This window comes from Podospora pseudocomata, chromosome 5 (genome assembly GCF_035222375.1).
Source record: "Podospora pseudocomata strain CBS 415.72m chromosome 5, whole genome shotgun sequence".
Classification (NCBI taxonomy): Eukaryota; Fungi; Ascomycota; class Sordariomycetes; order Sordariales; family Podosporaceae; genus Podospora; species Podospora pseudocomata.
The window spans coordinates 2,516,400-2,537,951 of NC_085889.1; the positions used below are offsets into that span (position 1 = coordinate 2,516,400).

The 21,552-nt window shown below is 53.0% G+C and overlaps 8 protein-coding genes across 8 annotated transcripts; 4 read left to right on the forward strand and 4 right to left on the reverse strand.

Annotated features, from left to right (window-relative positions):
• Positions 1 to 15: 15 nt before the first annotated feature.
• QC762_511908 (uncharacterized protein) lies at positions 16 to 1,487 on the forward strand (the record flags this gene model as incomplete). Its single annotated transcript, XM_062891591.1, has 2 exons — positions 16 to 1,359; positions 1,427 to 1,487. Exons 1-2 carry the CDS (start codon positions 23 to 25, stop codon positions 1,485 to 1,487), a joined length of 1,398 nt encoding a protein of 465 aa, XP_062742248.1. The 5' UTR covers positions 16 to 22.
• A 2,478-nt stretch (positions 1,488 to 3,965) lies between these two features.
• wsc1 (Protein SLG1) lies at positions 3,966 to 4,965 on the forward strand (the record flags this gene model as incomplete). Its single annotated transcript, XM_062891592.1, has 3 exons — positions 3,966 to 4,341; positions 4,406 to 4,893; positions 4,951 to 4,965. The coding sequence occupies 3 exons, from the start codon at positions 3,966 to 3,968 to the stop codon at positions 4,963 to 4,965; spliced, it is 879 nt and encodes a 292-aa protein (XP_062742249.1).
• A 2,111-nt stretch (positions 4,966 to 7,076) lies between these two features.
• QC762_511920 (uncharacterized protein) lies at positions 7,077 to 8,126 on the forward strand (the record flags this gene model as incomplete). Its single annotated transcript, XM_062891593.1, has 2 exons — positions 7,077 to 7,474; positions 7,529 to 8,126. The coding sequence occupies 2 exons, from the start codon at positions 7,077 to 7,079 to the stop codon at positions 8,124 to 8,126; spliced, it is 996 nt and encodes a 331-aa protein (XP_062742250.1).
• Positions 8,127 to 8,809: 683 nt separating this feature from the next.
• On the forward strand, positions 8,810 to 9,676 carry QC762_511930 (uncharacterized protein; the record flags this gene model as incomplete). Its single annotated transcript, XM_062891594.1, has 2 exons — positions 8,810 to 9,020; positions 9,083 to 9,676. 2 exons carry the CDS (start codon positions 8,810 to 8,812, stop codon positions 9,379 to 9,381), a joined length of 510 nt encoding a protein of 169 aa, XP_062742251.1. The 3' UTR covers positions 9,382 to 9,676.
• Positions 9,677 to 9,991: 315 nt separating this feature from the next.
• On the reverse strand, positions 9,992 to 12,855 carry NUP37 (Nucleoporin Nup37). The gene is made up of 3 exons (XM_062891595.1): positions 12,637 to 12,855; positions 10,306 to 12,567; positions 9,992 to 10,254 (listed from the first exon to the last, which is right to left on the reverse strand). Exons 1-2 carry the CDS (start codon positions 12,684 to 12,686, stop codon positions 10,344 to 10,346), a joined length of 2,274 nt encoding a protein of 757 aa, XP_062742252.1. The 5' UTR covers positions 12,687 to 12,855; the 3' UTR covers positions 9,992 to 10,254; positions 10,306 to 10,343.
• Positions 12,856 to 14,839: 1,984 nt separating this feature from the next.
• On the reverse strand, positions 14,840 to 16,060 carry QC762_511950 (uncharacterized protein; the record flags this gene model as incomplete). Its single annotated transcript, XM_062891596.1, has 2 exons — positions 14,840 to 15,763; positions 15,962 to 16,060. The coding sequence occupies 2 exons, from the start codon at positions 16,058 to 16,060 to the stop codon at positions 14,840 to 14,842; spliced, it is 1,023 nt and encodes a 340-aa protein (XP_062742253.1).
• A 259-nt stretch (positions 16,061 to 16,319) lies between these two features.
• Positions 16,320 to 18,333, reverse strand: PTR2_3 (peptide transporter ptr2; the record flags this gene model as incomplete). The annotated part of the gene is made up of 7 exons (XM_062891597.1): positions 16,320 to 16,971; positions 17,021 to 17,207; positions 17,260 to 17,399; positions 17,452 to 17,709; positions 17,771 to 17,951; positions 18,004 to 18,269; positions 18,323 to 18,333. The coding sequence occupies 7 exons, from the start codon at positions 18,331 to 18,333 to the stop codon at positions 16,320 to 16,322; spliced, it is 1,695 nt and encodes a 564-aa protein (XP_062742254.1).
• Positions 18,334 to 19,054: 721 nt separating this feature from the next.
• Positions 19,055 to 21,193, reverse strand: QC762_511970 (uncharacterized protein; the record flags this gene model as incomplete). Its single annotated transcript, XM_062891598.1, has 2 exons — positions 19,055 to 20,621; positions 20,679 to 21,193. The coding sequence occupies 2 exons, from the start codon at positions 21,191 to 21,193 to the stop codon at positions 19,055 to 19,057; spliced, it is 2,082 nt and encodes a 693-aa protein (XP_062742255.1).
• Positions 21,194 to 21,552: the final 359 nt, after the last annotated feature.

The following is a 21,552-nucleotide window of genomic DNA, read 5'->3' on the forward strand; positions in this document are numbered from 1 at the left end:
AGAGATACGGGAGGATTTGAATATGGGCGATGCAGTTGATCTCGACTTGAACATACTCGATCGTTTCCCAGCTGGCCTGCGACCGCTTCTCGACAGAACAGTGGCAACCATCCCCGAAAGACACCGTCGTAACGCGTATCTTGTCTTTGCCATACGTCCGGTGATGGAGCGACTTATAATCGCTTGTTCCGTCGTTGCGCTCTCTTTCATACATGAGTATTGCAAAAACCCCCAGTTTGCATCCACACTTACTCCTCTGAAGTGGCAACTAGAAATAATGGTAGACGCAAATACGGTCATCAATTCTGATGACGAGCGTGTTGATAAGGCCAAGACTCAGCTTCGAACCTGGTGCAGGGGGCTGGTGGAGGTGTTGATTGTTCACCCGGGTGCTTCGGCACGGAGCACTTGGGGTCTAGGTACTGGTATCAGTTACCCGTCACGGATGCTACTGCATCAAACCTATTTTTCACACAGAACAGTCTCGGAGTATTTCCAGGACGCCGTGGTTCAAGATGTTCTGCTCAAAGGCGGAGTGACGAGGGATACCACTCAGGACGCCATTTCGCAGATGCTCCTCGCCGAATTCTGCCACTGCGGCCCTCTCTCCCGCATATGCCACCGTGGCTGGATGAAACAGCTGCTCCTTCTTCGACAAACATTCTTTGGACGGTCCGCCGTTTGTGTTCTTGGAACGCCTGCAAAATGTCATGACCCGCAGGCAAGTGGTATTGCGGTTCATCCTTGCCGAACAGAGGGAAAAGCAGCACCTGGAGCTGAATCCCAACAAGGACCACGATTCGTCTCAAATCGAGGCGAGATAATTGACATTGGAACCATCGCAATGAGCGAAGTGCCAGGCATGCCGTGGTGGAGTGACAAAGTAAAACTCTGGGGACCGTTTTTCACAGCGATCCGGTGTGGGAAGTACGAGTATCCCTCTTGGAAGCTGCAGACTGACCACAACTTCAATCCCGATCTATTAAGTATCGCCGCAACAGTTTATCTCGCCTTTGGCGCCAGCCATGTGAGCCCTTCACGCTATGGGAAGGAGACTGGGCTTGATCCAACCGATCAGCAGCATTGCGACTTTTTGGAACAAGTCTTTACGAAATATCGGAAACACCTTTTCAACAACACGACATTTGTGCCCAGGCCCACATACACAAATCCGTGGAAGAGAAAATTTCGAGACGAGCGTTCAACTAATACGGTCACACCCGAAGAATGCCTGACTATCTGGGAGCATTATATCATGTGGCAGTTCGGAGGAACGATTTCTGACCATGTGTCAACACTATCCGATAAAGATTCTATTCTTATCAGCAAAGAAGGCGCGAGGAAGCTTTCTGTCGCTGTGTAAGTATTGCACGCACAGTTGAAAGTTGTACGTCGTCTTAGCCGGGCCTGTTAACATGGGATCAAGGGGCACTTCTCACAGCTCTGGTTGCTTCCTTTCTCGAAGGAAGGAAGCGGCACTTGAATGACACGAATAGGATCTAAGCTAAGAGATGATAGCTGGGACTGGGGATGATAAAAGCTGGGATTAGGGCTATGAGAGCTCGGTTTAATGACAATAAGTTTGGATTAACGACAGTACAAGCCTGGGTTAGAATGATATAAGCTTGGGGTACCTAGCCTGGGAATGGTAGCTATCTGGGAAGCCCTTGGTTACACCAAAATCACCACCAACTGAACAAAGTCCATATCTAGATATCACACAAGCACATAGGATAGGTCCACGAAACTCCAGTACGACAGGAACATGTATCCGATCAATAGAGGGGCCCAACCACCTCACTGGACGCAGGTACAAGGCACATGTTGCGGCGTGACATGCACGGAGCGAGGGAGCCGGAGTCGGGAGGATTACAAGGTGTGTGTGATGGTGGTGTTTGCGTGTCGCGGAACCAGCTGTCCAGAAAGCAGTGGCTGTCATGAAATGTATAGGTTGTTGATAATCCTCGCGTATCGGCGGCTGGGAGGCAGATCGGATGCTACTTTGGGAAGAGACGCGAAGCGCGGAGGGAGACGTTGAGCAGTTGAGCCGAGGCGCGCGCTTCTTTAATTCTTGACAGCTTGACGCGAAGAAATCCAGACGACAAGAGGCATTTGCGATTGACGGCATTATCGGAATTTCATGTCAATGATGAGAAGCTGGAAAAGGGAGAGAGCATTTGGGTTGGTCTGGAAGCATTTGTTTGTGGAGCATGTGGAAGAGGGCTGTGCAGCAAACGGCAGGGCTTCCAATTTCGGGTTTATGCAGCCACCCCGGCGTGTTCTTTAATTTTATTTCTTTGAAATGCCTAGCCCTCCGTCCCCGTTTGTTGTTGTTGTTGTCGTTGTTATGCGGGTGGAGACATGTTCGTATTCAGCGGTTCCGTGTCTACAATTTATTTATTTAACCCCAAATCGCCTGACAGCCGACAGTAACGGTACGACAAAAACAACAACCAACCGCCAATGAAGTTGCAGCGCCAGCAGAGAAGCAGAAGTGATCAGCTCAGGTCAAGACAGACGGACTCACTCGAGGGTGGAGAGGGAGAGGGGGTGGGAAACTCAATGCACAAAAAATGAAAACGGCTGGCGGCGTGCTTTGGACCGAACCCCCCGTGTTTCTTGTTTCAAGTTGGACTCCCCGGCCCCGCCGCCACCAGATGCCCAGCGCCCAGCGCCCAGCCTAGAGGCTATCGCCAGTTTGCCGCTGTATTTTTCTTTCTTTTTTTTGACATTTGGAGCATTATCCCTATTGACTCCATCGACAACAGGGCACGGGGACCGCTATCGTTCAAATTGGCTATCCAGTGTCCAAAAATACACCAATTATCCCGGCATGACAGGTATGAGGGCGGAGGGAAACCGTTTGAATGGCCGGCGCCGCCGTGAACACGAATGCAGATGCTGGGAACGTGGCAGGGTGACACACAGTGTGCATAATTTGCCAGGGTTGGTATCGTGGGAGTTGGGACGATGCTCAGATGACAGATGCTGATAGAGCAAAGGCTTGGGAGTCAGACGGCAGCAGTAACATGGGATGCGATTCTGCTAACGGCACATCAGGGCCGCGACCTTGCAGTGATCGGCGGAAGAGAGCCGGGCCCCTGAAATTTGTTCTCCTCTGCCAACGCGCTTCCATTGGCCCACTGGGCCGTGTGGGTGCTCCGTCGCGCTAGGCTCGGTTGGGACGACACCTGGGGGAAGCGACGACTGGCGAGGAGGGTGCCCCTGCAGGGAAGCACAGAAGCACAGCGACGAGCCCCCAGCATCCCGAGGTCCCAGTGCAATTTCGTTTTCGCTTGCACCCTTCCCCCTGGCTCTCTCCCTCCCTCGCCCAGTCGCCCAGTTTCTCCATCTGCAACAAAACCACTGTCACTCCTTATCTCGTAATAACCAAAGTCGCTCATTTTCAACCCATTCGTGTGTGTAGTGTACCTACCATCTCCTCGATCTTCGATTCTTCATCAAACCATACATCGAACATCGACAACAGCATCAACGACGACGACAACACGCCTACACCCAGTCCGAGACGAAGGCGATGCGCGCTCACCAGTAGTCCGTCCACCGAAACAGGGAGACGAGAACCTCCAACGCAACCACCGAACCATCTTTGCCCGATCCCACCCGATCGCGACCACTCGTTTACAACACCACTTCGCTTCACCTTTCTGTCCATTTTTCATCGCCCTTTGGCATCCCAGCGCCCGTTTTGAAAAGGTTCTGTGAACCTGTGGCCGATACCCAACACACGCAACAAAAAGAGAAAGAGAATAAGAAGAAGAAGCGAACTGGCCGACGCCGCCATCGTTGAAGTGGACCGACCCAGTCACCTGAGCAAGGTAGCAGCCGCCGAAGCAATCGACAGTGCAGAGTACCTAGGGTAGGACCATTCGGGCACCTTGGACACCGCGAACCGTCGCCGCGACACCTCCATCTTTGACCTCGACACCTTCCCACAACCCAAGATGAAGTCGATAGCCATCTTCGCCGCGGCGCTGCTCGCTGTCGCCAAGGCCTTTCCAGAAAAGCAGATGGCGGCCCGCCAGACCACCCCCAAAATTCCTGTTGCAGTACAAAAGCCGATCGAAGACGCAAGACTGAACGCGCAGACAAACCAAGGATGCTTCAAATCAGCTGGCAATAACATGACGTTTGTTACAGTCATTCAGTACAACTCAATCGGAGAGTGTGCTTTGAAAACTTGCGTTCCAAAAGGATTCACGGCCGCTGCCACCACGGGCGGCAACCAGTGCTGGTGTGGCTACAAGTACCCGCCCGAGGATGATTTGGTTGACAACAAGAAATGCGACGTTGGCTGCACTGGCTTTGGCGAAGAGGCCTGTAAGTTTGCCGGCTCCGATGTGCTGTGGGAAAGACGACAACATGCTAACACGATGATGTCCAGGCGGCGGGAAGAATTATTTCTCGGTGTACAACACAGGACTGACATTAGATGTGGATTTTGCCGAAGATAGCGGACCGACGGGAGAGAAACACAAGACAAGCACAACTTCGACAACAGCCGCGCCAACCCAGGTGGTCACGCTGCCTCCAAGCGTCGTCACGCAAACACAAGCACCAGTCGAAGAGGAGGAGAAGAAGAAGGGCGGCAACGTGGCCGGCATCGTTGCCGGTGTGGTGGTTGGTGTGATCGCCGCCGTGGGTCTTGCTACGGGCGCGTACCTCTACCTCCGCCGCAAGAGGAACAAGGAGATTGAAGAGGAGCATCGTCGCAACGCTGCCGTGAGCGCCTTTATTGGCCAACCCCCCGGAAGCAGCCGCGGCAGTGGCATTTCCGGCGCCGACTCCCGCATGGACCCAGTCATGGCCCAGAGGAGGATGAGTGACGGCAGTATCGCCGACAACGAAGATTACTCCAGGAAGATCCTTCGCGTAGGTTTTGCCTCTGCTCAAGGCCCAAGATGGTACCGCTCACTGACAACTCAACAGGTCACCAATGCATGATCAATTTTCCGGCTATCGACCAAAGTGATGACGACAAACGAACTCGCCTGTATTTTAACCTTTGAACATCTGCATAATATCGGCGTATCAGGAGGGGATATCTGCCGCAATCTTGTTTACCATTTCGGAACCCACATCGAATATCACGCGAGCGAGCGAGCGAGCAAACAGCATGAGCGGGCGTTATCCGACTTGAAGGAATATTTTTGCGTTGTAGGGTTTGAGCAAAAGTGACCGAATCCCGCAGTTGGGGTATCTCGGTTACTCCTATCTTTGCTCAACACCATTGCATGAATGCTTGGTCTATCCTCTCCTTTTTCTGCTACTTTTTTGTTTTCTTTTACGTCCAGCTCTCCTGCTACACAAAAATCCGGTGGACCCCGGCCTTGTTTCTCTCTCTCTCTCTCTCTGTCTCTCAGACAGGAGGGGGTGGAAGAAAGAAACAAAAATTGGGAGGGGGAGTTGATAAAGCTCCGGTCGGTCATTTTTTTATTTTACTAGCTGTCAATTTTTTTGTGTTATGGGAATTGGGATGGGATATTGAAAGAAGACCCTACCTTTGTTTAGGGGGGGAGTGGGGAGGAAGAGGGAAGGAGTAGGGGGAAAGAGAGAAATATAAAGAAAATATTTACATATCTATCATCTCAGATGACGTACTTACACCTACGTATCCTATCCTATCTACCTTGTCTATCTATACCTGACTATTACTCTGGCTTTTTGCTTTGGTGTTTGTTGGTTTGGTCGGAGAAGGGGGAAGAGTCACCGTTCTGCATGATTTCTGCTTTTGATGATTGGTTTGATGAAGATTATTGATGATTGAGTTTGGGTGGTGGTTGGTGTTCGCGTGCTTTTGTTGATGCTTTTGACAGTTCCATTCTACATGCTTGTATGCCCACTCACTTTGGCGTGTTTAATTTATATCAAGCTCAAAACATCATTAGCTTAAGGTACGATGAGTGAGGTTGAGACATTGGCCTCTCAACCTACTCTCCTTTTTTTCTTGGCTTAACCATGGTTAATTTCTGACTACTTGCTGTTTTTTTGACAAGAATGACAGAATTATATCTATCCAGAACGCAAAATATCTGTTTACGCAATCTACAAAAAAAAATAAAAAAAATCCGACTGCAGAGATGATACACTTAAGCAACAGAGGTGAAGTTGAGGTCTAAAATCCCGTGATATGCAGTGTCACGATATTTGCCAGGTCATCCCTGGGCGAATCAGAAAAGGGGATTGAGAGCAAAATTAGGGGACCGACCGACCATCATTGAACTTGTTTGGGATGGGATGGAGGGAGGGAGGATGATGTGCTGCTATGTAACCGGATGTTTGAGGATCATTCTGTTTTTCCAGGAAAAAAGCACCAAGACAAAAAAGAGGCAGCCCGGATGTGTGTATGTTGTTTCGAAATGAGACGGGTTGTGAGAGAGAGTGGGCGGGCGGGAGGGAGGGGGGAGTTGTGGTGATCTTTTGCTTTTTGGGTGTTTGTGAAACGGGGTTGTTTTCAGGGGTTGGGACGAGCGCGAGGAGGAAAGACGTGGGAGGCTGAGAAAATTTCATGGCGATTGACTGGCATGTGGTTGAGGGGCTGGATGGGTGGACTAGATACCGAGAGCTTTTGAACTGAGTCAACTGGTAAGCATCTTGGTTGTTCCAACAAATAAACGCGAGAAAGCAGTCAAAGATTCGAACCGTTTTGATGTCCGTTTCGAGGTGGTTGACACAGCGGAGGATGAGTAGCTGTTTACTGAGCCAGAGATGGAGCAATGGAAGCGCACTCCACTGGCATCGGCAACTTCACCACTGTTTACACACCAGCCAGTGATGAGCTATTCGAAATGCCCGAAATCTTCGCAAAGCAATAATTCCAACTTTGAGACGATACAGTATTCGCCAGTATTGAGGTTCTGCTCTCTTCAAATAGTCGCTGCATCCTCTTTTCGGTTGTGCCAATCCCACTGCCGACGCTACCCGCCCGCCCAAAACTCGACGTCATTCCCGCGGCCATAGCTCCCCATCTCACCCGCTAAAACTTCCACCTTCTCACCACCACTACCACCACCATCACCACCGGCCAAGCCCAAACCATCATCACAATAAAAACAATGGCCCCCCGTCTCACCCCCCTCCGCCTCCTCCCCCGGCTGGCCCAAAGAGCCTTCTACTCCACAGAAGCGCCCGGCCCCCTCCTCAGAATAACCGACATCCCGGCCCCCTCGACCGGCCACATCCGCATCCTCGAGCTCAACCGCCCCTCCGCCCGCAACGCCATCTCCCGCGCCCTCCTCGACTCCCTCCGCTCCGAGATCGAGGACATCCACGAGCAATATGACCCCGCGACCGGCGAGGAACTCCCAACCCCTCAATGGAAAAAGAGATTCGGGGGGGTGGCGGGGGAGGACGAGAAAGGTCCCACGCGGGCGTTGGTGATTGCCAGTGCGGTTGATGCTAGTTTTTGCGCGGGGGCGGATCTAAAGGAGAGGAGGGGGTTTACGCAGGAGGAGTAAGTATTGCGATATGAGGGAGGGGATGGAGGGGGGGGCTAATATGGAAATAGGACTGCCGCTTTTTTGTCGAATCTCAGGAATACCCTGACTTCGCTGTCGAATCTGCCTATTCCTACTATTTCGGCCATCTCGTCGCTGGCGCTTGGGGGAGGGTTGGAGTTGGCTTTGTCGACGCACTTCAGGGTCATGACGTCGAATGCTGTGGTTGGGTTGCCTGAGACGAGGTTGGGGATTATTCCTGGTGCTGGGGGGACTTACCGTCTTCCTGCTCTGATCGGTATCAACAGGGCGAGGGATTTAATCCTTACTGGGAGGAGGGTTTCCGCTCCGGAGGCGTATTTCCTTGGGCTGGCGGATAGGTTGGTCGAGGTGCAGCCCGAGAAGGAGTGGGAGGGTTTGCAGGAGAAGGAGAGGGATGGGAAGGTGCTGGACTTGGCGAGGAGGACTGCGTTGAGTGAGGCGGTGAGGTTGGCGACGGAGATTAGCGAGGGGGGGCCGATTGCGATCAGGGCGGGGTTGAAGGCGGTTGGGGAGCCGATGGAGGCGGTGGAGAATGATATGTATTTGAGGGTGGTGAATACTGAGGATAAGTATGAGGCGTTGAGGGCGTTTGGGGAGAAGAGGAAGCCTGTGTTTAAGGGGAGGTAAATGTACTAGCTGCTGAGTATATAATTTCGGCCGGCAAAGGAAGTAGAGGGTGAGGATGGGATAAAACCGTCATAACAAGGCCGGCATGTGGTCTGGCCGGAACAGCCTGTGATGTTGTGGCGATTGGGTTTGACTTTTGGAACGGCATCGTCCGGCTGTGGCATGACTAGCTATTTTCTCCACGATCGACCGTCATCGGTTGACTGGGTGTCTCAAAATCTATCTTGGATACTGAAGCTGCAATTGTTTGTTTCTGTTCCTCGACCACAGTCTTCCAATATATGTAACATTAGAGATCTAGACCCTTGAAATGGCCTCATGCCCAATTGTCCAATCGCAGCCTCCCCCAGCCCAACACAAGCACATGCCCTTAAATTCTCTCTTTATCTCTAGCCTGCAGCCAAACGGCAAGAGTGACACGGCAGATCGGGGCTGAAACTGCTCCCAAGCTCCCCCACCAAAACGTCATCTGGGAGCTCTTCCGTGGACCACCAACGAAAGTATGACATCATCACCCGCTTCCAACGCCTGCGTTTATAACAACCACCACCATCACACAGACATGTGTTCATCCTATTTTTTTTTCATTCAGTACTGCAAACACACAGACAAACCTCCATTTCTGTCAATTTACTCGGCCGAAAACTATCGCAACTACTACAAACACCTAAACAAAAGTCAAAATGTCCTTCCTCACCGAAGCCACAACCCGTCGCCTGGCCACCCTCTCCACCCAGGCCATCCGCTCCACAACCGTCACCACTACCGCGCCCAGAGCCGCTTTTTCGAGCAGCGTTACGCTGCAGAAGACGGTTGCTGACACGACGAAGGATACGCTCAAGACGGTGGACAGGACCGTGAGCGATAAGTTGGTTGATGCCATTGATATTGGTTGTACGTCTCCCACCCATTTTTCCTCCCCCGTTCCCAACTGACATGTGGTTGCCCTACCCTAGCAACCGTCGCCTCCAAAGTAAAGGAAGTAGCCGAAGATGTCACCGGCCAAAAGAACACCGGCGCTGCTGCCGATCTCAAGGGGCAAGCCGCCGGTATGGCCAAGAATGTGAGCGGTCAAGCCCAGGGCAAGGCTAATGAGCTGGCGGGTAAGGCTCAGAAGATGGGGGGTCAGGCGCAGGGCAAGGCGCAGGAGTTGAGCGGACAGGCGCAGGGCAAGGCGAGCGAGGTTGCGGGCAAGGCCAAGGGGGCGGCTTATGAGGCTGAGGGGAAGGCCAAGGGGGCTGCGGGCGAGTTGTAATGAAGAAGTGGTGATACCCGGTTGAGAAAGGAAGATGGGGGCGGGTGTGTATGATGAGTAACGAGTTTTTTTCTTTTAAAAGTTCTGAGCAAGGGCATGCATCAAATGGAAAGTGGGTTCATTCTTCACTTCGGTCAAACATATCGTGATGGCTCCTCACGGCACCAGCCGTGTCACTTCAGGCACATATCAAGAACGGCAACATCGACGCAAAGCAAGTAAATGTACCAGCATCTTAAACCCCTTAGTCAGGTAGAGCAGACAACTACCCAGGCAAAAGCCCAGATCATCATCATGCCCAACCAAGGCAAAACACTCTGAACGAATGCGTCGTAATAGATGCCAGCGGACCAAAAAACCTCGAGACCCCGAACGTTACTGCCCCTCGCCATCGTGTGGGAAGGATCTAGTAGGCCAGGCAAATCCGTCTTTAGCTTCTCGGCCGACAGTTGCTCTACCGCTCGGAATACAGAGCTGGATCAAGGATGGGTCTCGCCTTGTGCTCCACCAAGCCGTGCGGAATTTGGGTAGGGGTGGTAACAGACAATAGAAACAGGGGAGGAGAAACACAAAGAGAGAGAAAAAGGAACAAAAATAAAATAAAAAAGAGGGCAAACATTTCATTCTGTCTTGATGATCAAAATCGATGCCGCCTCGCTGATTGGGTATCCCACATTCTTCTTCTTCCCTCTCTCTCAGTACAATAAAATCGTTTCAAAGGTCCGTTATCAATATTTGGTTCCCTGGGCAAACGACACCCGACGCCGGGGTTCGCCCCGTCTCACTCCCTCCTCGAGAGACTGCTTCGCAGATCGCTTCGCTGACAGCAGAAACAAGGGGGACTCGTTGTCTGATTCTTCCGCGCATTGGGCCCTACACACACTTGTTAGATCAAACCATTGTGAACAGGGACAAAAAACATACCACTCCTTCGCCCCCATCCTCCTTATCGAAAAAGGCTTCTAACCCTCCTCGAAAAAGACCCTCTTCGTCGACCGCTCCCTCTCATCCTCCATCTGCTCCAGCTCCCTGTCAATCTCCATAATGTCCATCATCTCCTCCTCAATGTTCCTGTTAATCGCCTCTTGCTCGTCATCGGGCTGATCAGCCGCAAAGTTCAGATCGTTAATAAACCGGAGCCCAATCGCCTGGCTCGCACCCTGAGGAGGAATAGCCGGGGCTTCAACCGACGGGAACAAGCTATCGCCCCCTCTTGGTTGATCCTGGGAAAATAGCCCACCGGCTGCTGCGGGTCGACGGACAGACCGGAGCAAGGCCGCATTGTCAGCTGCTGGTCGGTGGGCTATGCTGAGATTGAAAGCGACGCTGTTGGGCTTCTCAGGCCTGGGATAGGCGAGGATGGCCTTGGCTGGCTCGAGATCTGTGCGGCCGCCATCCTTCTTACGAGCTCCTAGAAGACGGCTGGTGAAAGAGGGAGCATCCTCGCTTTCGTGAACAAACACTACGCGGCTCTCGCCTTGAATGAGCACCTCAACCGGGAGACTAGCCTCGACCGGGGGGGTGCCGTTTTCGGACGCGGAAGAGTTGTTGGCAGTGACAGGCTTGGGGATGGCAGCGGCTCCTGTGCAGCGCTCTCCGAGGAGACCAGCACCAAGATCCGTCAGACGGGCCATGCGTGTGAGCTGGGTGCCACTCCAGAGGTTGCCGCCACCAGCAGCTTTTCGCAGCTGCGAGTCCCAGAATTTGGCAACGTTTGGAACAACCGAGACAAGTGGGTCAGAGCCTCCAAGCCAGAGAAGCGCCGTTTCATCGCCTGTTGCTGTTCCCTTGGCGGGTGACAAGTGAGTGACGGTGATGCCTCCCCGTACACAAACGAGCTTCTCGGGGCCTCCATTGGCGGACGCTAGAGCTTCACGTCGTGTGTGAGGTGTCATGGGAACAAATTCGCGAGATGACCCAGTGGCGGCTGGTGACTTTTGGGTGGCGGGGTTTTTCAAGGGGCTGGTGCCCTCCAGGTGGCCTGTCACGCTAAAGTTGGTGATGGCAGAACCGCGAAGGCCGGCGCTGGCTTTGCTGAACAGACCACCCGAACTAGCACTGGTGGCCGTTGGGCTCGCGTCCTCAATATCCCAGATGCCCCATTGCCCATCTGCAAGCAAGGTCAAAACAGCGCGTCCGTGAGCGATCCACTCGGCAGCTACGATTGGTTTCCGGGAAGTCGACATGGTTGCGCTTCGGGTGAAGGGGGGATAGAGCGAGAGCAGCCACGAGCCCTGGATCGGGAAGGGACCTTCAGAGGCATCCTCGAGTGGAAGCGCCGGTGTCGAATAGTCGTAGATACGCACGGCATGTGTCGAGGCGACGGTCAACAGCTGGGTGAGCTGGGTAGGATTAAAAGAGATGCTGGAAAGTGGTGATGGGAGGTATTCTGTTTGGAACGACTCCAGCCGACTGACGACACCAGGCTTGGCATCCAGGGGCACGTTCCAGAAACGAAGAGTGCCACTTGCTTCTCGGGAGTGGGCTGCGACGATAACACGAGGAGATTGTCTTGTCTGTGACTGTGTTGTCGTGGACTCTACCGATCTGCTTCTCGATGCAGCCGTCGACTTGGCCAATGTCATGGCGACTCCTTCACATGGACGGCTCTGGTCCCCCAACAGCGTCAATGTCTCTCCCCACACGCCCTTTCCTGCATTCGCTGCCAGCAGGCTTTCCCGTAGCTCAGGTCGCGCCTTGCTCTCGTTGGATGGTGGCGTCAGAGGCAAAGTAATCAGGTAGACCTCGCTCGTGGCGCAAGTCACAGCAAAGATGATCTTTTGTTTGAGAATGTCGGCACCATTCCAGGCTGCCTCGGCGGACGTGGTGTTTGGCATTGGCAGAACAGCAATTTTGAGGACTGCGGTGCCAAAGGCGAGATCCAATGTCTGTATGATTTCGGCGAGGGGGGAGGTCGCCGTCGAGGTCGGGCTGTCTTCGAACTCGGGCTTGTCGACAAAAGGAGGGGGAACATCTTCTTCGTCGGAATCGATAATCATGATGGCATTGGAGGTAGAACCGTTACTCTTCTCTTTTGATTTGTTCTCGGTCTGGGGTTTGAGCCTTCGACCGCCGCGCCAAACGACGGTGACGCCATTCTCGTGGCCGTAGAGCAGGATTGTGGCTCCCTGAGGTGACTGGACTGGGTATGTCTTGACATGGTGTATTCTGCGACCTAGTGTATATCTGAGTGCCAGTAGTTAGCATGTAGATCAAGAGAAACATGGTGTGAGCTAGCAAGATGGGGAGTCGCACGTGTATTGGGTGTTCTGCGGCGTGCGCCGAGTTCTGGGAGTTGATTGCATGTCGTCAAGCGACGAGAGTGGAAACGGGAGGTCGGGAGTCGATGACGGGTCGTGATTTTAGATAGAATCTTGAATGGGTATGCCTAGCTTGGTAAGATTCGGAGACTGATCGATCCTTTCGTCGAGGACCGTAGTTGGGTTGTTTGTTTGTGTTTTGCTGAACTGCGATGTTGAAGCTCTGGGATAAATTTCGCCGCGCTCCAATGGCTGCCGACGCGAAGGAGCTTGGACCACCTCGCGGCGCTGAGACCCCATGTAAAGCTCAAACCCCACTTTCAACCACACCCTCTTCGCCCAAAGCCTCTCAACTAACTTTGAAGGCCTCAACTCACTAACACAGCCCGCCATGTATCAAATTCTACGCAGCTTAGCTCAAAGTCAACAGAACGATGGCCGTCTCCCCACGACCTAATCTTGAAGTGTGACAAATTTACCGTGGTAGGCAAATTATAAAGAACCCAATCTAAAAAATGAAAACTTCTTCACGCTTCCCATCACCACCTTGAACTCTCTGCAACAGCCTTGCAACGACGACAAACATATTCACCATGCCAACCTTCGAGAGCCTCCCCGACAAAGTCCATCAGGCAATCTTGGACACCATCGACTGCCCAAAATGCCTCAACAACCTGATATCGGCCTCACCAAGTTCTCTACGTGTTCTTCAACTCCACCGCCGCGCGCGACACTTTGGCGCCTTGCCCAGAGGGCTATACCCGTTCCTATTCATGAGAAGCTGCAGAAGATCCGCCATCTGGATGTCGACATTCGGTTGATTGAGAAGCTGCTCAAGATCTTTTGACGGTCTCTTGTTGAAAGTACGCGCCAACTTCGAATCGTAAAGCATCGCCCATCTAACTTGGGACCACCTCTCTTAAGATACTTTGGACCAGTGGAGATCTTTCCAAGACAAGATGTCATCTGTGGTCATTATTGCAATACTGGGTGCTCCAGAACCTCCTTCGATAGGTCAGTGCCCTGTGTGGCGCAGATTGAGCTCGAGGTTATCCTTCCCGAACTCTGGCTTCGCCCTAGGTCCACGTCCAGGTTAGGTTGGGATCTCATACGTAGCGCCAGCTCAGGTCTGGAATGGACATCCAACATGCCTTGGACCCCAGTTGAGCAGGCAATGGTCCAGACGTCGATCACTCCCAAGGTAATATCAAAGCCATGGATGCATCATATCGACTGCCCTGTTCATTTAAATGATGCGTCTCGCGTCGTGGACGAGGACTGGAATGGGTACGATGAGTTCTCGCTTTTATTTGCAGCTATACTTCCGAATGAACCAACGGAGACGGTTGAGCAGTAGGTCGGGGAACAATGGGGTCCATGGTTTAAATGCTTTCTTCTCAGAACGGAAAGCATAATCGCCAAAGAGGGTTATTGGGCCAGCTTAGATGGAGCTTTATTCTCGATGACAAGGAGTTGAGAGACTTTATTAGGCAGACTCGTCCTCTTATCTGATGGTAAATGACGGGAAACAGTTCTCATAAATGGTTTGAGAGAGAATGCCGGCGGTTGACTCGTCACATTTAAGGACCTTCTCTCAACTTTGAGAACAACAACGAGGGTCATCATGGAAGACCACTGAAGGTATATAAGGTCCATATGTAGGTAGCTGTGAAATAAGTTTTACTGTCTGCTAGATTGTACTTTACATCGACACTGAAACCGTCATCAAACCAACATGACCCTGTACACTATTCGGGATGATCCTTCCCCCGTACCGACGAATTCAGATTATAGCCTTACCGCCCGTCCCATCTCCCCTTATTGGTGTCTTGAGTTGGAAAGCATATTACCTGGCAATAGCAGCAGCGACACCCTCTTAAAATCGACTTTGCCATCATCGCCCAGTGGGCCATCTGACAGGCCCAAAGCCTTTTTCCGCCAGACATGGAGTAAACTCCCCCGCTTTGTCCACCCCATCAGTGTTCCCAGGTCGCAAAGAGAGTGAGCCTTGAGTGCAACTCATGGAAGGGTGAGGTGATGGTGGACGGCAATAATTTGAAGACAAGACATCAGGGCAGGTCTTATTCGGGGTGGTTCATTGGGAAAAGGGGAAAAGTTGTTTGAGGTTGTATTTTGGATACGTCTAGGTATAGGTACATCAATGACGGAGAATGACCACTCGCATCAACCACAAACCCCTACGGCTTCCTCCCAACAAAAACGACCATATTCTTCTCCACCCTGAACCCCTCCCCCTCATCCAACCTCTCCCCAACAACCCTTTTCACTGTTTCCCTCTTCCCCTCCTCCATGTCCGTCTCCCCAACACTATCCAAATACTCCAGCACGGGCTCCACCCCCGGCAGTCTAAACTCCCCAGGAAACCTCTCACTCTCCACCCCCTCAAACCCTGCCCCCTCGATCTGCTCGAGTGCATTCTCAGCAGTTATCTTCGCCAACCCAGCAATGGTACTCCCCCTCCCTACCATCCCCCCAATCTCAAAAAGTTCCCTGAGATGATCAAGTCCGTTCAACGCCACGACTAGCCGTCCCCCATCTTTGAGGACACGTTTGAATTCTTGGAGAGCAGCGATCGGGTTGTCGACGTGGTAGAGCATGTGGTTTGCTACGACGGTGTCGAATTCAGAGTCGGGAAAGGGGAGGGAAGCGGCGTCGCATTGCTGGATTTTGACGTTGGGAAGGATGGATTTAAGGGCGGCGATGTCAGAGTTGGAGTTGAGGGTTGCTACCATGGCGGGGGAGAAGTCGGTTAGTGTGAGGGAGGTGACTGAGGAGAGTTGGGAGGGGGAGGAGATGGCGGGGGGGGACCAGAGGGCGCCTGTGCCGGCGCCGACTTCGAGGATGGAGCCGCTTTTGGGGATGAAGGTTTGGGCGAATTGGAACCAGGATTGGGGGTGCGTGTTGTAATTGTGGATTGAGAGGCGGGCGGCCAGGCGGGAGGAGGTGGTGGTGTATTGGGATTTGGCGTGGGTGTGGGCTGTGAGGGTTGGGATGGTGGTGGTTGTGGTGGTCATTTTGGTGGTGGTGATGGTGGCGATGATATTGAGAGTGGTGATGGAGAAGTGTTGGGGGGGAAACTTCTTCACAGCTGATTCTCGTTTCTGAGTCAAGGGCCGAGGTGATCGGATCAGTGATGAGGTTGAGATTCTGCTGGACAAGTCAAGGTGTTATACGTGTGTTGTCGTCACAGTGAACATCACGAGAGAAGATCCAGTATATCAATGGAGTCCATGGTCAACACCTCTGCGGCCAGCCATCAAGGTGCGTACCTGCCAGGTGGTATCACGACGGGTACCTACGAGGTACTTCCGGAGGGGTGAACTGCAGATCGGACCCCCCTGTTCGGAGGGTGGGAAGCCAAGCCAGCCCCTCGCTGGTGAGCAAGTTACAGGTTGCATGAGCAAGTTACCGCTGCTCGGGTACGTCGTGTTTCCTTGCAGTCTGCATCGACCTTTACCGAATATCACTGACGGAGTGCTGGGTCCCGAGAATGTTCAGTGGGGGTTCTAGGCATTGGTCATAGGCTTCATCGTGGTACTTGACAGATACCGGAACGGAATTAGGTTGGATAACAGTCGCGATGTGAAGGTGTAGGTATAGAGAGCAGGATGTATTGTTTCGGGAAAATTCTAGCCATCTTGAAGCAAAAGTTGAGAACTAGAACTGATTCAACGACGCATCAATCTTGTCATAGCGGCGGAACCGCCACAGGAACGCCACCGCAGACACCCCCATAGCTCCCGCCAGACACGAGTACACAATCACCATGTTCGGATCCTTAGACGCCGGGCTGATAGCCATCCCCAAAAGACTGGCCACTCCAGCAGTGAGCTGCGTCAAGGCTTGGACAACAGTCTTCATCTCTCTTGGGGCCTTGCTGTAGGCGTACTCGAATGCAGTGACAAAGCCTAAGATCTCCGCAATGGCAAGCAGGATGTAGACCGGCAGCTGCACCCACACACTGACATTGTTGGGCTGCCGACCTCCTTCGGACTCGGGGCAGTTGTAGGGATGGTCATAGCAGGGCCCGGTAGAATAGATCAACTTCTGAACTCCAGCAGCGTAAGCCATGGAAGCTCCGCAGAAGATGAACGACGTCGTGATGCGAGCAATGGGGCCGAATGGAATCTTGCGGCGAGCGAGAAACTCGTAGAGGCCTTGCATGATTGGCCCAAAGATGATGCAAGCCACGCCAGAGAAGGCTTGGATCATGTCGTTGGGGACACCGGAGAGAAGCATCTGGCCGGCTTGGGAGACGAGGTTGTTGTACATTTGGGCGATGCAGAGGTAGAAGATGACGAGGAAGAAGCTGCTTTCGTGTTAACATTTGGATCATGAGATCAGAGGGTCAAACATACATCACCCTGCAGGCAATCATGCCGCGGCGCATTTCTTCCACAAAGCTATCTGTCCATGGAACCTCTTTGCCGTGGTGGGTCTTTTGATAGGATGGTTTTGTGTGCTCCAGCTCGAATCCGTTCTTTGAAGCACAGACAAGGACTCTTACAGCCTTGGGCAAGACATTGCCTTGTGGTTTGACCTTGACTATCTTTGTTGTCAGCTTATGTCGGTTGTTTCAGGTCAGAGATGAACATACCGAGCTTTTTGGACCACAAAAGAAACAAAGCTATCGATATGCAAAGTGTAACACTAGCCAGAAGGTACGCTGACCAAAACTCATGGTGCCACTCGATAAAGGTGACTGGTATGGAACTCAAGGAGGCGATGTTGGTGAACCTGGGAGAGTCAGATGAGGTGGCAAGGGCAACTGAAGAGTGGGAGAACTAACCAGTAATAAGCGTTGTAGATGAATTGCAAAGTCCGCGGCCCATCCACGACCACCAAGTTGGCGTTCTTCTGACGGATCACCTGAGGCTTGACCTGCATGTACTGATCACCCAGGAAGGGGACATAGGTTGCTTTGACGGAGCCAGCTCCCAGCCCAGTCAAGATCAGTGCTGTAGCCAACCCTCCAACACCTGCTCCTTGTTCCAGAGCCGAAGGAATCGAAGTGCCAATGAGGACTACACAGCCTGCAAGATAGCATCTGGGTTTAGGTCAGCAAAGGTGTTTTTTTGTGGCGTCCAATCAAAGAAGCGTCAACATACACTAGACCCAGAAGTAGAGTTTTGTATCTACCTAGCCATATGTCGGATATCAACGCAAAGAGCATTGGTGTCAGGAATGAGAACAGAAAAAAAGCATTGGAGATGTTGACGGCTGTTGCTTGACCCAGTCCAAGAGCTCCCGGGACCGGTTCTTTGCCTTGAGGGTATTGCATGTAGTTTTCTGGGCCTTTGTCAGCTTTGTGTGGTGCGTCTGTGAGACTTTAAAGACCTACGCCATGGTGCAATGAGACCAAAGTATGTAAAGCGTTCACCGGCTCCAGCAACAATGACAGCCCAGGCGGCAAAGGGGATCTTGTCGGTGATTTTGGGCAGTGTTGCTATCTCGTCTTCAGTGGCATCTCGAGGGAAAATGCTGTCATCCTGCGTTGTGTCCGACTTTGATGTCTCAATGGGATCTTCTGTTGGTGGCTGTTTCTCCAAGTCATTGGCCTGGAATACTGGCTTTTCAGTCTCCTGAACAGCAATTGGGGGTTGTTTTCTGCCAAGAGTCAGTCAGTGCGTTTCGGTGAGATGAATAGGGGCAACACATACTCCGAATCCATATTGAGGTGTGGTTGGTATCAGGTAAGGCATTGATGTTGCTTGCTGCACACTGAGATATCAGACAGAAGCTCCTCTCACCACTGCCAACATTACAGAGAGCGAACCCACAAAGGGCGGTCGGTGTACGTAGGTAGCCATGATGGGCCACCCACTCCAGTAACCCTCAACGTGCTAACCCTCAAGGTGTCGACTCGAAGATCGTTGAGCCAATCGAGATCCTGGTAATGCGAGATGCAGCGCGTCCCTGCAACGTGACCAGGCCTGGACTCTTGGCATCTTTGGGGGTTCCGGGGGTGCTCAGCGAAACTTGCTCAAATGCTCGCTGAAGAGATGAACAGCCGAAGACATGCAGAAGACGAAGGAAGAATCACGGCATTTCCATGTCCGTTGATGAGCAATTTGAGAAAGTTAGACCCTGTTGTCGCCCACCAGCTTTCAGCGAGAACAAGTGAAGTTAGAAGTGTAGGCAGACTGTGGCTAACCCAATCAAGCACCCCTCCATCTGCCGCTCTCTCTTGGGCCCCCACAATTCAATTTCAACGTCCAACTTCAACATCGCAATTCCAACAACATCTCTGCCAAGGGAAAGCACTCTATTCACTGGCACAAGCGAGTCATCGAAAGGAATCGAACAGTCATGTAAACAACATTATGACATTTTGGAAATGCATATACAGAAACCACGGAACACGCCCTCCGCAAAGGCCACCATTGCCGAGCCTACCAAGAGAACGCGTCCACCTCGAGCTCCCAGACAGTCGGCCCGGTCCGCGCCTTGGCTGCCACCAACGCCCGAGTGTCGTCGCAAAGTCCCCCGGGCCCACACACGACCACTCCGACTCTGCTCCACCCCGTCCGCTCCTCCTCGGCCAACAGCGCCGCCACGTCCAGTCTGCTGCCAATTCTGACGTCCTTCTCAGCCACTCTAGACAACGGACCCTCCAGGTCCCGCACCAAGCCCTCGGCCGAAGCCTTGACGCTCCAGCAAATCTTGACGTTGGTGTGCCTCGCAATGTACGGCAGCACACCCGTGATTCCGACTCCTCCGGCGATCAGCAGGAGTCTGTCCGACTTGAGCACCCCATTTGTCGGGTTGTCTGGGTATGGGCCGTCCAAGAGTGTGAGGAGGGAGTTGTGGTTGGCAAGCAGCTTGGTCAAACCCTTGGACTTGCGGACGTAGAGTGTGATGCCCGTTCCAGGAGCCCCGCCAAGTGCTTGGTCGTCTCTTTGCGGTGTGCTGGTGCTGGTGACGCCGCCTGATTTCTCGACATCAGCGGTGCTCCGCGTGTCACTGCCCGAAGCAGCTCCGGACAAGGAAGCATCCCGCTTGGACTGGAGAAGAGCCGTGGGCAGGATGGAGAACGGGTGGTTCTCCCATGGTCTCCATGGGCTCAGGGCTGGAAAGTAGGCATAGGTGTGAAGACCAGGCGCAGCTGTCCACCGGATGCCCTTGACATCAACCCGCACAATATCCTCAGACACTTCTGTGACAACCGCCCGTCTGGGGCCGTTCTTGAGAACGCGGAAGACCCGGATCATACGGTCAAAGAACCAGACAGCGCAGGCGGCATACAGCCAAAACTCGTATCCCCACCTGCGCTGGAACAAGAACTCGACGTGGTACCAGCTGCCGACAATCACAAAGACGGCCATGATGATGTGACCAACGAGGAACAACTCGTACGACCACCGTCTGAAGAAGAGCGAGCTAAAGACCAACATGGCACAGGCAAAGACTGTGGCCACAATACCCCAGGCCCAGTACTCCGTCTTGAATTCGGCTTCGTAGGATTCCATGTCGATGTACAAGACCAATTCAGCAACCGAGTGGATGATGACCTGGGCAGCGTAGATCCGGGCCACCCACCGGTGGAGGACCATAAAGGTCGAGTGAGACCAGTTGGTCGCCCAGAGGAGAATGTTGTTGCGGCCAGAAAGCAGGATGACAAGAGGCGTCAAAGCAAAAGCTAGGACACCGGTTCTGGCGGAAAAGTATCCCATTACTTCCTGCCATTCGTTCGCGAACCAAGCGTTGGGCTGAACAGACTTGTAGCCTGCTGCCGCCATGGCGATGTTCAGCGCCGCAAACATGATGACGTACAGCGACTGGCCGACTGTTGCAGCGTTTCCGAGGAGGTAGGGCAGGGGCCGTACGTGGTATGTTCCGATGAGCGAGGGATAGACCAGGTATGGCTTCAGCTTGTCTGACAGGGTGCTCATGTATGGCAGCCTGGTGAACATGGAGATGACCACTGGTGTGCCAAAGCCCACGATCAAGAGAATAAGTCTAGAGGCGTCGGTGTCAGTGGCGTGGACGGCATCACGGCCTGCGGATTTTACCTACCCATATTGAGAGTGGATCGTCTCGGCTTGCTCAAAGTATTCTCGAGTCAAGGTGTTGGCCTTGACGGTTTCGGGATCCAAGAGCACTGTTCGGGTGAGGTGATGATCATCCTCGCCATACTGGTCTGTGGGGGGCTCCTTGATTTGCGCCAGAGCTTCGGTGTATGACCACTTCGCCGCAACCGTCTTGCTGCCGGTGGCCTGCTCGGACCAAAATTTCTCCAACTTCCATCTTGGGGTCGAGGCATCGCAGGTGGTGTTCATGCAGTATGCCAGTGTCGTCAGGAAATAATCGTCCCCGGCACGGCATTCTGGTGATGTTGGGCCTCCAGCACCGTGACTGTGCGCGCCCACCGGTCCATGGTCCATCACCGAGCACTCCAGCATGAAACCCGAGATCGAGTCGTAGCAACCGAAGCCGCAGGAGGGATCGTACATGGTGATGCCGTATCCAATAAGGGCTTGTGCTGGGACGGCGAGGGCCGCCAACCCTGCTGCTGTGAGAAGGCCTCTCATTTTGGTACCGTTGCCGAAGGACCTTGACTCGAATTCGACATGAAAGAGAGATGTGAGCCAGCTGGAAAGGCACAAGGCCAGGGAAAAGGGCGACTTGATCAGACAAAAAGATTACGGGCCCAACACGTTCTCCCAGCATGGAAGCACAGGGTTCTCGACGTTGTATTAGTATCGGCTTCCGCCCCGAGCACTCGCCAAAGCACAGGGATGTGTGAACCAACCGGCTTGGGTCGCAGCCCGCGATGCCGGTTTCTGGGGAATTAAGTTGGCACCTCCTCGCTACCCATATTGGGACTTCTGTCGAGGTCTCGAGCCAGGAAGATTCAGTCACGGCATGTTGTGGCTTGCTGCTGATGCTT